This window comes from Siphateles boraxobius, unplaced genomic scaffold (assembly GCF_051911475.1).
Source record: "Siphateles boraxobius isolate OS27281-9 unplaced genomic scaffold, OSU_SipBor_1 7, whole genome shotgun sequence".
Classification (NCBI taxonomy): Eukaryota; Metazoa; Chordata; class Actinopteri; order Cypriniformes; family Leuciscidae; genus Siphateles; species Siphateles boraxobius.
Window position 1 is genome coordinate 341,283 of NW_027509197.1, and position 12,448 is coordinate 353,730.

General features: G+C 37.1%; 2 protein-coding genes across 4 annotated transcripts in view; both read right to left on the reverse strand.

Moving 5' to 3' along the window:
• Positions 1-1,226: 1,226 nt before the first annotated feature.
• cdca7a (cell division cycle associated 7a) lies at positions 1,227-6,200 on the reverse strand. 2 transcript variants are annotated; one of them, XM_077215302.1, is made up of 10 exons: positions 6,054-6,200; positions 5,212-5,343; positions 4,977-5,102; positions 4,374-4,589; positions 4,079-4,156; positions 3,746-3,949; positions 3,306-3,440; positions 3,061-3,210; positions 2,821-2,957; positions 1,227-1,588 (listed from the first exon to the last, which is right to left on the reverse strand). In XM_077215302.1, exons 1-10 carry the CDS (start codon positions 6,063-6,065, stop codon positions 1,558-1,560), a joined length of 1,221 nt encoding a protein of 406 aa, XP_077071417.1. In that variant the 5' UTR covers positions 6,066-6,200; the 3' UTR covers positions 1,227-1,557. The 2 variants fall into 2 exon arrangements, with proteins under 2 accessions (XP_077071417.1, XP_077071416.1); XM_077215301.1 differs by having other exon boundaries at positions 4,977-5,105.
• A 281-nt stretch (positions 6,201-6,481) lies between these two features.
• The window catches only part of map3k20a (mitogen-activated protein kinase kinase kinase 20a), a 54,788-nt gene continuing 48,821 nt past the window's right edge, over positions 6,482-12,448 (reverse strand). For both annotated transcript variants that reach the window (XM_077217046.1, XM_077217045.1), the window contains 4 exons: positions 11,380-11,496; positions 11,063-11,137; positions 9,699-9,849; positions 6,482-7,909 (listed from right to left, as the gene is read on the reverse strand). In XM_077217046.1, the coding sequence (XP_077073161.1) occupies positions 7,224-7,909; positions 9,699-9,849; positions 11,063-11,137; positions 11,380-11,496 (1,029 nt within the window). In that variant the 3' untranslated portion in view covers positions 6,482-7,223. The remainder of the gene's footprint in view (positions 7,910-9,698; positions 9,850-11,062; positions 11,138-11,379; positions 11,497-12,448) is intronic.

The window sequence follows — 12,448 nt, forward strand, 5'->3', positions numbered from 1 at the left end:
ACGGGTTACATCTATTAGATGTTGTCAAAATGCCAGCAGAATTAATATTGCACCCAAAATTCAAAAAGGGGTTGGAAAAAAGTGCCCTAGTATTAGTTATTTTCATAATTATAACATATGATATTTTAAAAATATTTCCTGAATATTGACGCTATTGCATGTGATAATGTTTTATCAAACAGTTCAGTAAACAAAGAGTGAATAGGTGATGTGACATTTAGACATAGCCTAATATTCCAAATATTTTCTGTTTTTGCTCGATTTCTCCAATGACAATAGTTCCAAATAAACCAGAGAAAGAGTTATGCGTATTTGTGATTCAGTGTTGCTTAGTTTCAGAACGAATCTGCCGTTTTGAACATAAGTTAAATGAATGCGTCTATGACTCGTACATTAATACGGTAATTTGGCGCCACCTATTGGCGGTTTTAACTTCATAATTAAAAATATATAACTTGTATTAAGGGGATGCCAGTTTGAAGAATGCCTTTGGTCGCATAGGAATTATACTTGAATTGTGTATTGTTTAATACCTTTTAATGGTCTTCTGCAATGTTTGAGGCATATTTATTTTTTCATGCTTTAATGTTGGCCTAATTTCAGTTACATTTAGATTTTTATTGTAGTAACCACTCAGCTATATGTGGAAATGCATATATTAAAACAAAATGTTGCAAATAAAACCATAGTCCACAACTTCTGTAGTTTTAACCTATTTTAATATATAAATTCAGTGAAATCGTCAAACGTTTGTATGACTTGCCAGTGACTGGTGACCCAAACTACGACTTGACTTGCTTGACATAAGGCAGTGACTTGACTTGCCTTTATAAAAAATTTACTTTGACTTGCTTGAGACTCGAAGCTTAAGACTTGCACATGTATGACGTACTCCCACCTCTGAAAAACGTACACTACGTCCATTGTATCAAATTATTAATTTCAATGTAAGTACTTAAAGCAACTTAATATAAAGTGGGACCCAGTTTTCAATTTCATGTTGCCTCCATAGACATTGCCCTACATCGTCCATATGGTATTAATATTATTTGTGCAGCTATAAAAAGTTTTCTAAAACCTTGTAGACACCCTGATGACTTTCATTTAAAAAGGATTCAAACTCTACTACATGTACACTTAAATCTATTGAAAGACGTGAGGACATCTCCTTAACTTGAACTCATTTTACCCTCCATCTTCCACAACACCAATAAAGACGACAGAACTTAAAAGCACAACTTTTATTCAGTACTACAGCAGAACATTGCGCAGTCATAAAAGCGTCTAAAGATAAAAAGATGCTAAAAACATTAAAGAACAAGTATTGCAGCAAACAGTTTCCAAAGTAACCAATACAGTACAGAGATAAAAACACTCCCTTTGAAAAAAAAATTACACATTTAAAACAATGCAAATGTATTAAGATTTCATGTAGACAACTCCCAACGGCCTACTCGAAGAACCTGCGGCAGGAATCAGGTTTAGGGAAGCTGCGAATCACATCGACGATTAACAAGACGTCAGTTTGGCTGGACTCCACAGAACATGGCAGCCAGTTTATTCTCCTTCCTCCAGTTCCTTCTTTAAACTGTGGAGAGAGGTCAGAGACACTGGTTACACCCTCCTAGATTTCCCAAAAGCCACCAAGTGAGTGACAACAGTGAGAAGTCGACATACACCCCGACTATTATTCATAAAACTAGAATTTAAAAATGGTGATGTATAATTAGCAATTTTCTAATCTTTTTTTTTATGTGTCAGTGTTTTGTGCACAACGTGGATAAACTACAACAGGTATATATCAGCTGTGTAATGCTAGCACGGGGTTAAGTTCTGGTTAAATCAATCTTCGTTTTGATGAACAAAACTTCACTAAACATTATTTGTAGCACGTCTCGGTCCAATAAATCACAATGAGCTTTGTTGCTTTTGATATAAAAAAAAAAATTCTGGCGCTTTCAAATGAAAAATTTCTATCTTGAAATTCAAACAAATCTAGTCCTATCACTTTAATGTGTCGTAGCAGTGCATGTGAACTGATCATCTCTTCCTCTTTACTACCAGTTACAGCACAAAAACATGAACATCAGAAGGAGTGTTGAAAGATACAGTACAGCTTACAGTTTCATGTCTTATTTAAATCGCTCAGTGTTTTAAACTGCAGAAAGACGTCAATAAAACAGCTTGTAAACAGACTCATGTCATTTTAGATTTACCTCAGAAAAGCCATTTAATGTTCATAAAATCATTTTAATAAAGCACCACCATTTCATATTATATTTCACATACGCCATTTAACATATGCTTGAATAAATCTGTCATGAAAAGTTACTAAAGCCACCATTTAAATGTTTATATTTTAACAACAATTTGGAGTACAAACAATTATATCAATCAAAACCTTAAATTTCCATTGGTTTTGGGCTAAATTAAAAATGTCACTATGGTTTTGGTAAAAAAAACTAAATAAAAAATAATTCAATGCATCAGGTGCAGTGTTTTATGGAAGCTTGTTTCCGCCACAAAATAAAACATTTAAAAAGATAACTCAATTGTGAAAAATAAACTTAAAATGAAACAGTCAATTCTGTCAAAAAAAAAATTGAGAGTTTCTCACAATTGTTACTTTTTAACTCGCATTTGTGACTTAATCTCACAAATCTGAGATAAAAAGTCAAAATTGCACGATGTAAACTCGCAATTGAGAGATAATCAATATTACCTTTATCCTTTCTTCTGTGGCGGAAACAATCTTCCATAGTGTTTATGCATAACAGTGTTACAATAAAGTTAACAGGAATAGCTACTAAAAACCATTACCTGTTGAGATAAGAGTGCACGTTGTCATAGCCATGGTACTTGGCCAGGTACACGAGCACGCCGGTGGCACAGCGCCCCTCTCTGGCCCGGCAGAAACTGCAGTTACAGATGCCCCTGCACGGGGGGCAATGCCACTCCTGGAAGAGAACAGCAATATACTCTCATCCTTCAGAGAAATGCTAAACCAATCAGAACGCACAAGCCAGTGCTAATGATGTCAGGATATGCAGAAAGACTAACCGGGTTCAGGAGGGCATCATGGACCTCTTCTCCATAGCGGTTCCTGAGACAGGGCCCGCAGAACTGCCCACGGACACCCACACACTCTGGGTTGCGGCAGTTGGTCTTGGTGTCAGTGGTTTTCTGGCGACACTGATGGCAGGTTGAACCCTGAGGAACAAAAGCAGAGTCACACACAGTTCTAGTACGCTTCAAACAAGCTGGGAAGCGGACGCGGAAAGCGTGAGATTGTGAAGGAGACTCACTGTGGCGCGGTTGTAAGTCTTCTCTCTGACGTTGACACAGATGTTGTCCAGTTCAGCCTGAGTGATTTCCTCCACAGGCCTGACGACATGAGGAATCGTCAGAGTGCTGTTATAACTGCGCCGCCGTGGTTCTTTCTACTCAAACACACACACACACACACACACATTCAATACAGAGGCACCTTGAAACGTAACAAGACATGCAAGTGATTTTTCCATGGCAATAATTGGCCATTTTGAGATCGCATGTAAAAGTTGATTTTGGGGTAAGACTTTTCTTTAAAGGGGACCTGTTATGCATAATTCACTTTTCGATGGTATTTGGACATAAATGTGTACATTTCAAACAAATGATTTTTCTTACCAGCCCCAAACTTTTGAATTGAAGTATGTCAAACACAGAAAAAAAGTTGTACTTTAGTTAACGCCAAGAAACTCACCTCTTCCTCATAATCATCATCGTCGTCATCATAAGCTCTGTTTTTGCGAACCAGGCTGTATTTGTCGTGTGGATCGTCCTGTGGAACGGGGGAGGGGGGTCCGCCGGCCAGCGAGCGGGAACGCGTGTGAGGACGGGTCGATCGCTCCGGGTTCCTCCGCCGAGCGGCGCTGGGGTCCAATGAGCGACGAGGAATTCGACGAGGCTGTGCACGGACAGAAAGATGATACAGCTACAGTATTACATAATCATTAGCATTATTAGCATCAACTAGTTATTAATAGTACTAATAATGTTACTGTTTTCATCAAATCCATCGTTCTTAAAATCTTACCGTATTGCCCTGTGACAAAGTAGACTTCCCAGGAAACAGTCCAGGAACCTTATCCAGCTCTGCCATTAGTTTAGCAAGCTACAAGCGGAGGGAAAAAATTAAATAAAATTCACAATTCTATTAAAACTGGATTCACACTCTTATTATTACAATTGCATTCAAACTTCAAGTACATAAATGCAAATTAACAGGCCATCTAGTGTTGGGTGGTATGGCTACATGCTGTGCAACCATTTCATAAACGGAACATTCTGGGAAAGATAATGCACGTGCATGTAGAAGTTGAGTTGCTCACCATAGCTTTATTTTCTTTGATGTTCAGCGCTCTCTTCAGCATGAAGTTGTCGCTCTCAGGGTCGGACACGGGGTCTTTGGCTTCAGGTTTGGACTCGGGGGTCACTGACTTTGATGGACTGGACCGTTTGTTCGGGAACTTCATGGCTACTCTGAGCGTGAACGATTTGCGAGTTTTCCTGGGAGGCGAACAAGTTTCAGCGTCCGAGTCCATTTTCTAAAAGGAAATGCATAAGGAATTATTAATTTAACGTATGCCTCATTTCAAAAGCTATTATAATAGCAGCCAGCAGAAACTTAAAGGGATAGTCACATACAATTGAAGATTCTGTCATCATTTACTCACACTCAAGTTGTATAAATGACTTTGTTCTGCTGAACAAAAGGAAAATATTTATAAGAATGTTTGTAACCAAGCAGATCTCGCCACCAGAGTAGGAAAAAAAACTATTATGGCAGTATATGGGGGCGAGACCTGCTTGGTTACAAACATTCTTTCAAATAACTTCAAAAAAATAAAAATGAACACAGGTTTGGAACAACTTGAGAGTGATTAAATGACAGAAATTTCCTTTGTGGGTGAACTAATCCTTCAATCACAAACCATTTTGGTCATGTCATCGTTCAGGTCATTCTCAAAACCACTGCATGCATCCTCTTCCTCAGTCACTGGGAGAACATCAAACACTTTCTCAATCTGAGTCGAGCTTCTCGTCCGTCTCATTGGTCTCTTCTAGAAGAAACAAACAAACACTTATCAAGGGTTAACATGAACAGCCGGTCACTGAATGACCTAGTCTTGTAGGTCAATTTTCCACATGTAAAAGTTCATGTCATACCGAGTTCCCAAAACCATCAGATCCAAAACTGTCACAGCTGTCATCCGAGGAGGAGGTCTCCATTGGGACCAGAGCAGTGCTCCTGTAACTGCGCAGGTTCATCCTGGTGGAGGGCGGAGACGCCTGCAGCCTCTGGACAGGATTCATAATCATAACATTAATGAAGAATAAGAGGAGTCCAGTATATGCTCCAAATAAATCCAGCACAGGTCAGGCTGGTTTTTAGTAGAGAACAAGGTTTCAGATCTGCTGCTTGGAGAGAGCCCGTCTATTTTCTATTATTATACTGCAAATGGCTTTAAAATTTGTAAATAAAAACTAAAAAATTCAAGTGTTAAAACGTCATCGGTGTCTGGAGGGCGTGAACATTGCGACTAACCTTTAACTCTCTAACTCAACAGTTCTTTTAATGCAAAATTATTTATTTATGCAAGGACGATCAAAAAGGTAAACCGTTGTAGAAGCCTTCAACTTAAATAGTTCATAAAACTGAAAAGTTTTTTTTTTAATCATTTTATTAAATAACTACTGCTATAAGATGTTTTCCTGAACTTAGGACCCCTGCCCACACCAAGTTAAATAAGAGTCTACAAGTTTAAAACCGCAAACAAAACTTACAAAAACAACCATGCTCTCGAATAACGTTATAGCCTTACGTTACGTCACAAAGAATAGAATGAACAATCGCTCTAACGTTAACTGGTAACGTTCATTTAACTCTTTTGTCTTTTATAGCGCTGAAAAACACTTTAACTACACAAACCACAACATCCTTCCTCCATTCATTCACAAAACATACTTTCAGGTCATTAGAAAAGAAACACTGCTGTAATTAACTGTACCTTGGAGCGCATTGTTGCAGTTCGGTGTGTAAGTTTATAAAGTGAGAGTCTTCCGTGAGCGCGTGTCTCTGTCGTGTGGCGCGGTGTTCAGACTGGAAGTTTGGCGGGTAAATGTTGAAGAGGCGCGAGTCTCTTCCGCGCCATTTGAGAGTCCTGGAAGGTGTGTAAAACTAATAATAACTAATCCAATCGAATAAGTTGTACATTCAAGAACTATATTATCCATTTAATTATGAGTTCATTATTAACTTGCTGATACAATTGCATTATAAGTATGGGGCTATGAAAAATGAAGGTGAATAGAATTATGTCTATTTGGAATTCCATGCGCTTACAGGATCTTTAGCTGTGGCGCCAAACATCAGAGCTCATTTGCATAAGGACACATAAATCGCGCGAAATGCAGACTAAATAAAACAAACAAAGTGTTGGTTCAATTTTTACATTTTATTAATATCTTATAAATGGATAACTTTTGAAATTCCACCAATATAATAATAAATAAATCTTTAATATTATTTAAATGAAATAATCCTCCATAATAAAATATCACAATTTAATATATAACCACATTTAATATATAACTAGACATTATTGAAACAGAAAATGTCCTCAGTTATTATGATCATCATTGAAGTATTCAGCATAGTTCCAATACAAAAAAAGGAAACAAAATAAAATCACAAGGCAAATTCAAGTTTAAGCCTAGAAAGGGACAATCAACTTTTAAAAAAGCTAAGAAAATGGGCCTTTTTCAGGAACAGCATAATAATTTATGACATTTAAGATCAGTACATCCATTTCATGGTGAACTTTTGCCCTTAATCAATGTCAATTTCAAAATATGTTTTTATTTACAATACACTATCTCACGCTTTCACAGACTAAATGCATGTTTGAGCTGTTTCAATTAAAGGCATCTTGCACTGACATATCTTAAAATATGTCAATGGCATTGTTTTGTCTGCACAATGCACAAAAGTAATGTTTTTTTCTAAGGCATGCTTATAAAAGCTACTTAAATGCCCTATTTGAACTAAGGCATAATCCTGGTTTAATCTAAGCCCTGTCTGTGCACAACTAGTATTAAGTGCTTTCTTTGGTTACAACCAGTTCAGCCCATACTGTGAATCAAACATGATTCATCACCCCTTCGACCAGAATAAACGCTCAGCTTCGTCCACGTCCCCCTCCCCTCCCTCCTCTTCTCGGACGGTTTCTGGCCTGCCTTCCTTCCTGATGTTTATGGTCCTGTTTATTAGACTTCTTTCTTTCTACTTTAATCCAATCCCCATCACCAGCCCCGGCCTCTTCAGACGCCCCTTTCTGCTTCACCACTTCAGTGACGATTGACATCCCCGGTATTGGCCGCTGGTGGTAGGATGGAGTTGCGTAAGAGTAGCTGTTTCGTAGCCGCCCAGCCTGTTGGAAACCTCTGGATCCTCTCTGTGTCGTCTGATTAAACCTCCTGGCTTCTCCGTCTCCTCGTCCTCCTCCAGAGATCTTAAGCGTGTGGTCGTAGTAGGTTTTTCTGTTGTAGGTGTGTTTAGCTCCAGCACTAGGGGGGCGCTCTCGCTCCGAGGCGCTCTCAGACGTCGTGCTGGACGGGCTGCTGCCCTTCGACCCCAGGTGGATGTTGGAGAGTTTGACAGAAAGAGTGGGAGAGGAACTCCGTGAGTCGGTCCATGGCGCGAGAGGACCGCGATTGGGCGACTTCCTCACCGCAGCGGCGTACGATGATTGGTTGCTGATGACCGACAGGAACTGAGGGAGGGTCATCTTGCCTGTGGACTCCTGGGTAGCTTGTTCTCTCATCTGCTTCTTTCTCAGGCTGTAAATCCATCTGGGATTAACACCTGATTGAGAAACACAAAAAAATCATTTTTAATAACTATACACATTAGTTGGCCTTAAAGAAGTTCACTTCAGAATTAAAATTTCCTGATAATTTACTCTCCCCCACGTCATCCAAGATGTTCATGTCTTTTTTTCTTTCAGTCTAAAAGAAATTAATGTTTTAGAGGAAAATATTCCAGGATTTTTCTCCATATAGTAACTTAAATGGGGTCCAACGGTTTGAAGGTCCAAATGTCAGTTTCAGTGCAGCTTCAAAGTCTCGACACGATCGCAGCCGAGGAATAAGAGTCTTATCTAGCGAAACAATTTGTAATTTTCTGAAGACAAATAAAATAAATTTTAATCAAAAATGCTCGTCTTGCACTAGCTGTGATGCGCCACACATTACGTAATCACGTTGAAAGGTCACGTGTTAAGTAGTGTTTACCAAGCGAGTGTGCAAAGACTAAGTCAAAAGCCATTTACAAATAAATAAATAAATAAAAGGTAAAACAACGATGTCGGACGATTTTGAAGTTGGAGGACAAAATGAGGGAGTTTTTCGCCCTACCCTACATTTCTGAACCGATACACGCGTGACCTTTCAATGTGATTACGTAATGTGTGGCGCATCACAGAACTAGTGCAAGACGAGCATTTGTGGTTAAAAAGTATGTATATATATATATATATATATATTTTTTTTTTTTAAATGACAGATGGTTTCGCTAGATAAGATTCTTATCCCTCGGCTACGAGGATTTTGCCTAAATGAAGCATTTACTTGAAGTTAACTAAAATGATTTTACTATAAATTCGGTACCAAGGATGAATGGTTGAACGTGACAAATACAGCCAGTCAACATACAATTTGTGTAAACAATTATTTTTTACTTCAATTAATCTTCGAATTATACTGAAACAGTTAAAAAACAAGTTCAATATAATACAGTGCCTAGCATAAGTGAACACACCCATGCTAAAGTTGACTAAAAAGAGGAATAAAAAATCATCTTTTGGAAATTGATCTTAATGCCTTATTTTAAAAAATTAGGAAAAATCCAAACTTTAAGGACACCAATTTTCTTTGTGAATAAATAATCCATCGTAAATAAATAAATGTTCTTACTTAAAATACAGGTTGCGTAAGTCAGGACACCCCTATGTTAAATTCCCATAGAGACAGGCAGATTTTTATTTTTAAAGGCCAGTTATTTCATGGATCAGGATACTATGCATCCTGATAAAGTTCCCTTGGCCTTAATTAAAATATCCCACATCATCACATTCCCTTCACCATATCTAGAGATTGGCATGGAGCACCTTCCATAAGATCATCTCTCAATGCAAATCAAACCAGCTATTAGCCTAACTGAAATAACACCATGCCAATCTCTAGGTATGGTGAAGGGAATGTGATGATGTGGGATATTTTAATTAAGGCCAAGGGAACTTTATCAGGATGCATAGTATCCTGATCCATGAAATAACTGGCCTTTAAAAATAAAAATCTGCTGTCTCTATGGGAATTTAACATAGGGGTGTCCTTACTTACGCAACCTGTATTTTAAGGAAGAACATTTATTTATTTACGATACATTATTTATTCACAAAGAAAATTGGTGTCCTTAAAGGTTGGATTTTTCCTCATTTTTTAAATTAAGGCATTAAGATCAATTTCCAAAAGATGATTTTTTATTCCTCTTTTTAGTCAAATTTAGCATGGGTGTGTTCACTTATACTATCCACTGTACATTTTAATACGACAGCAATCATGCTCTCTATAAATCAGTAGTGAATCAGTATTACCTGAGTTGGACCTGCTTCTGTTGTAACCTTCCCTGATGCTGGCCGGCGTCTCAATGAGCAGCTCTACTGGTTTGATCACGTCTCTCCCGCTGTCGGGACTCCACCGCACGGTGTGCACATGTCTCGTGCACTTCGGAGATCTCACGTTACCCTGTCCGGAAAAAAGGCACAAGTCGAAAACAGTCTCATGCCCCCTTATAACCTTGATGGCACATCTGAAAACTCTACATTCAAATAACTACAAGACATACTAAATAATTATAAACTATTTGGCAAGTTAAACATAAGTAGTTTCTTGAAACAGCTTATACTTATGACTTGTACTTTGACAGACATCACATCAGATATCAACCTGAAAGTACTGTCTGAAATAACATAAACATCCAGTTAAATGTTAAATATAAAATAGATGTTTAAGTCCACATGAAATTAAAATCTGCAATTTACTTTGTTAGTATGCATTGCTACCTTTGTGAAAAAGAAGAGCGTTTAATTGTATTGTATGTGAACTAATTAAAAGTATATTTTTGTACAAACAGTCCACTTCAGTGTAGATAAAGAGAGTACATTTTCATGACTATATAATGTCAAATTAAAAGTCTTCATTTTAAAATGTTTAATTATTGTTTCCATAATAATGTTGTCATGCTTTAAAGAAGTACAGTTATTGTGATGTGTTGACTAACATACTAAAGCATATGTAAAGTACTTATATTATTAAAGTACTAAATTATAAAGATTGTAATTTTAACTGTAGTGTTTTATTCAATATAACATTTAAAGTTAATATATTTGAAATGTACTAAATTACAACTTTATCATTACACATGTGTAATTTTTTTAGTTTACAATACATGTGTGTCAGTACATTCATTAACCATATTTCAAAGACAAGTAATTATGATTTATTATGAATTACTAAAACACATATTTGTATTCAATAGCAGTTAACATGTAATTAAATGTCCGATAACATTATATTTAGTTTGGACTTAAGAAATATTTTTTATTTCTGAAATAAGTACTCTTTTTAAGTAAGTTAAAGTAAATAGTACTTCTTTTTTTACAATGCTAGTATTATTATGCACATTATTCCAAAGTAAAACAATGTTTGTCTATGGAATCCTTCATCAAAAATGGCTAGAATATGCAGTTTCACTTATATATTCACTTATACTATTTGTTGCACTTACAATATACTTATACTCAGGTTTTTTTTAGGTAAGTACACTAAGGTAACTACATTTAGGTTTTCGATTTGGGTGTTTAGGATAGGTTTAGGCTTAGTGCCCTGTTATTACTGTGTACTGTACATTCAAAACAGGACTGTAAAATAAAGTTCTAGTCTTTTGGCTGGTACTTACCTCATAGTTTACTATGCAGTCAACAGTTTGAGTGCCAGATATTCCGACTATCCATTTATCCATGACAAACGGAGGCTGGAGAGTAATTTAGATTTTAAAGCACATCACAACAGAGGCTGAAAGGCATGACAGCATCATAACATGCATCAGATCTTCACTCTAATCAGGACACATTTAAGACTTGAGTTGGTGGAGTAAACATAGTTGTGAGGTATCTCAGGTTTATGACCTCAGGAAGACCTCGTCTCCTGGATTCCTCAAAACGCAGTGGGAATCTAATGGAGACATCATTTACAGTGATATATGGCATTTCTCACCTTGGTCATCTTTAATACATCTACATCTGGTCTGTTGGCATTAAAGGTCACGTCTTTGATATATGCTATCGCCACCTCATCCCCATCAAGCTCCATGTACATTTTCCATTTGCAGTCCTGCAGAGGTCAGAAAGACAGAGCGAGTGTGTAGGATTAGCTTAGAGTGCAGGTAAATGTGGACATAGATATAATGCATGTTTTTAACAAACAGAAATGTAGACCCGTATGATTTTAGCTGTTTGTGGGTGCTATAACAACAGCACAACCTAGAGGACAACAATGGGAATTAAGAACACACAAAGCACAAACCAGGGTGAATCTATCCGCACTCTTTACATTTTCATAATTTCTCTCAGCTCAAAATTATAAATCTAATTGCTTAGAAAAGTAATATCTTAATTTCTTCACATGCTTCCCAATAGAAAACATGTGGGTGGTTGCCAGGGTGTTGCTAAGGTAAGTGTTTTTAGCGCATTGCTTTGTGGATTCTAGTGTTTTGGCAACTCTCAGGTCATCTATGATATTCTGTGGCTAGATGCATAAACTGCTTAGACAAATATTAAAAGTTTGCCATATATTTTCATTCTTCCAAAGTGATCCTAACTTTTTAAAGTCAGTTACATAAAAAGGTAGATCGGTCTAATAAGAAAAGTAAGAATGACTGATTCCTAGTGTCAAATTAGTTCTTAAGACACAGTCTTAAAATAGTGGCAAAATGTATGCAACTGGCCCCTGGTCTCTAGATATGACCTGGCTCCTTTCTTCATTGTAAGTCATATGATTTTTTTTTATAGCAATTTCTTTCTAAATTAAAGGGTTAGTTCACACAAAAAATTTAATTCTGCAATCATTTACTCTCATGTCATGTCGTTCCAAACCCGCAAGACTTTTGTTCATCTTCGGAACACAAATGGAGATATTTACAAGGAAATCTGAGCGATTTCTGTCCCTTCATTGGCAGCTAATACCACTTTGACGCTTCAAAAAGTTCATAAAGAGATTGTAAAACTAATCCATATGAATTGAGCTGAGCTATGAGCTATGAATTGCTGAAGCTCAAACGTACTGC

Coding starts and splice junctions, on each gene's coding strand:
- cdca7a (XM_077215301.1), bottom strand. Junction 5,106..5,211: donor CTGATGGTTTTGGGAACTCG/GTATGACATGAA, acceptor TGTTTCTTCTAG/AAGAGACCAATGAGACGGAC. Junction 3,211..3,305: donor AGACTTACAACCGCGCCACA/GTGAGTCTCCTT, acceptor TTTGTTCCTCAG/GGTTCAACCTGCCATCAGTG.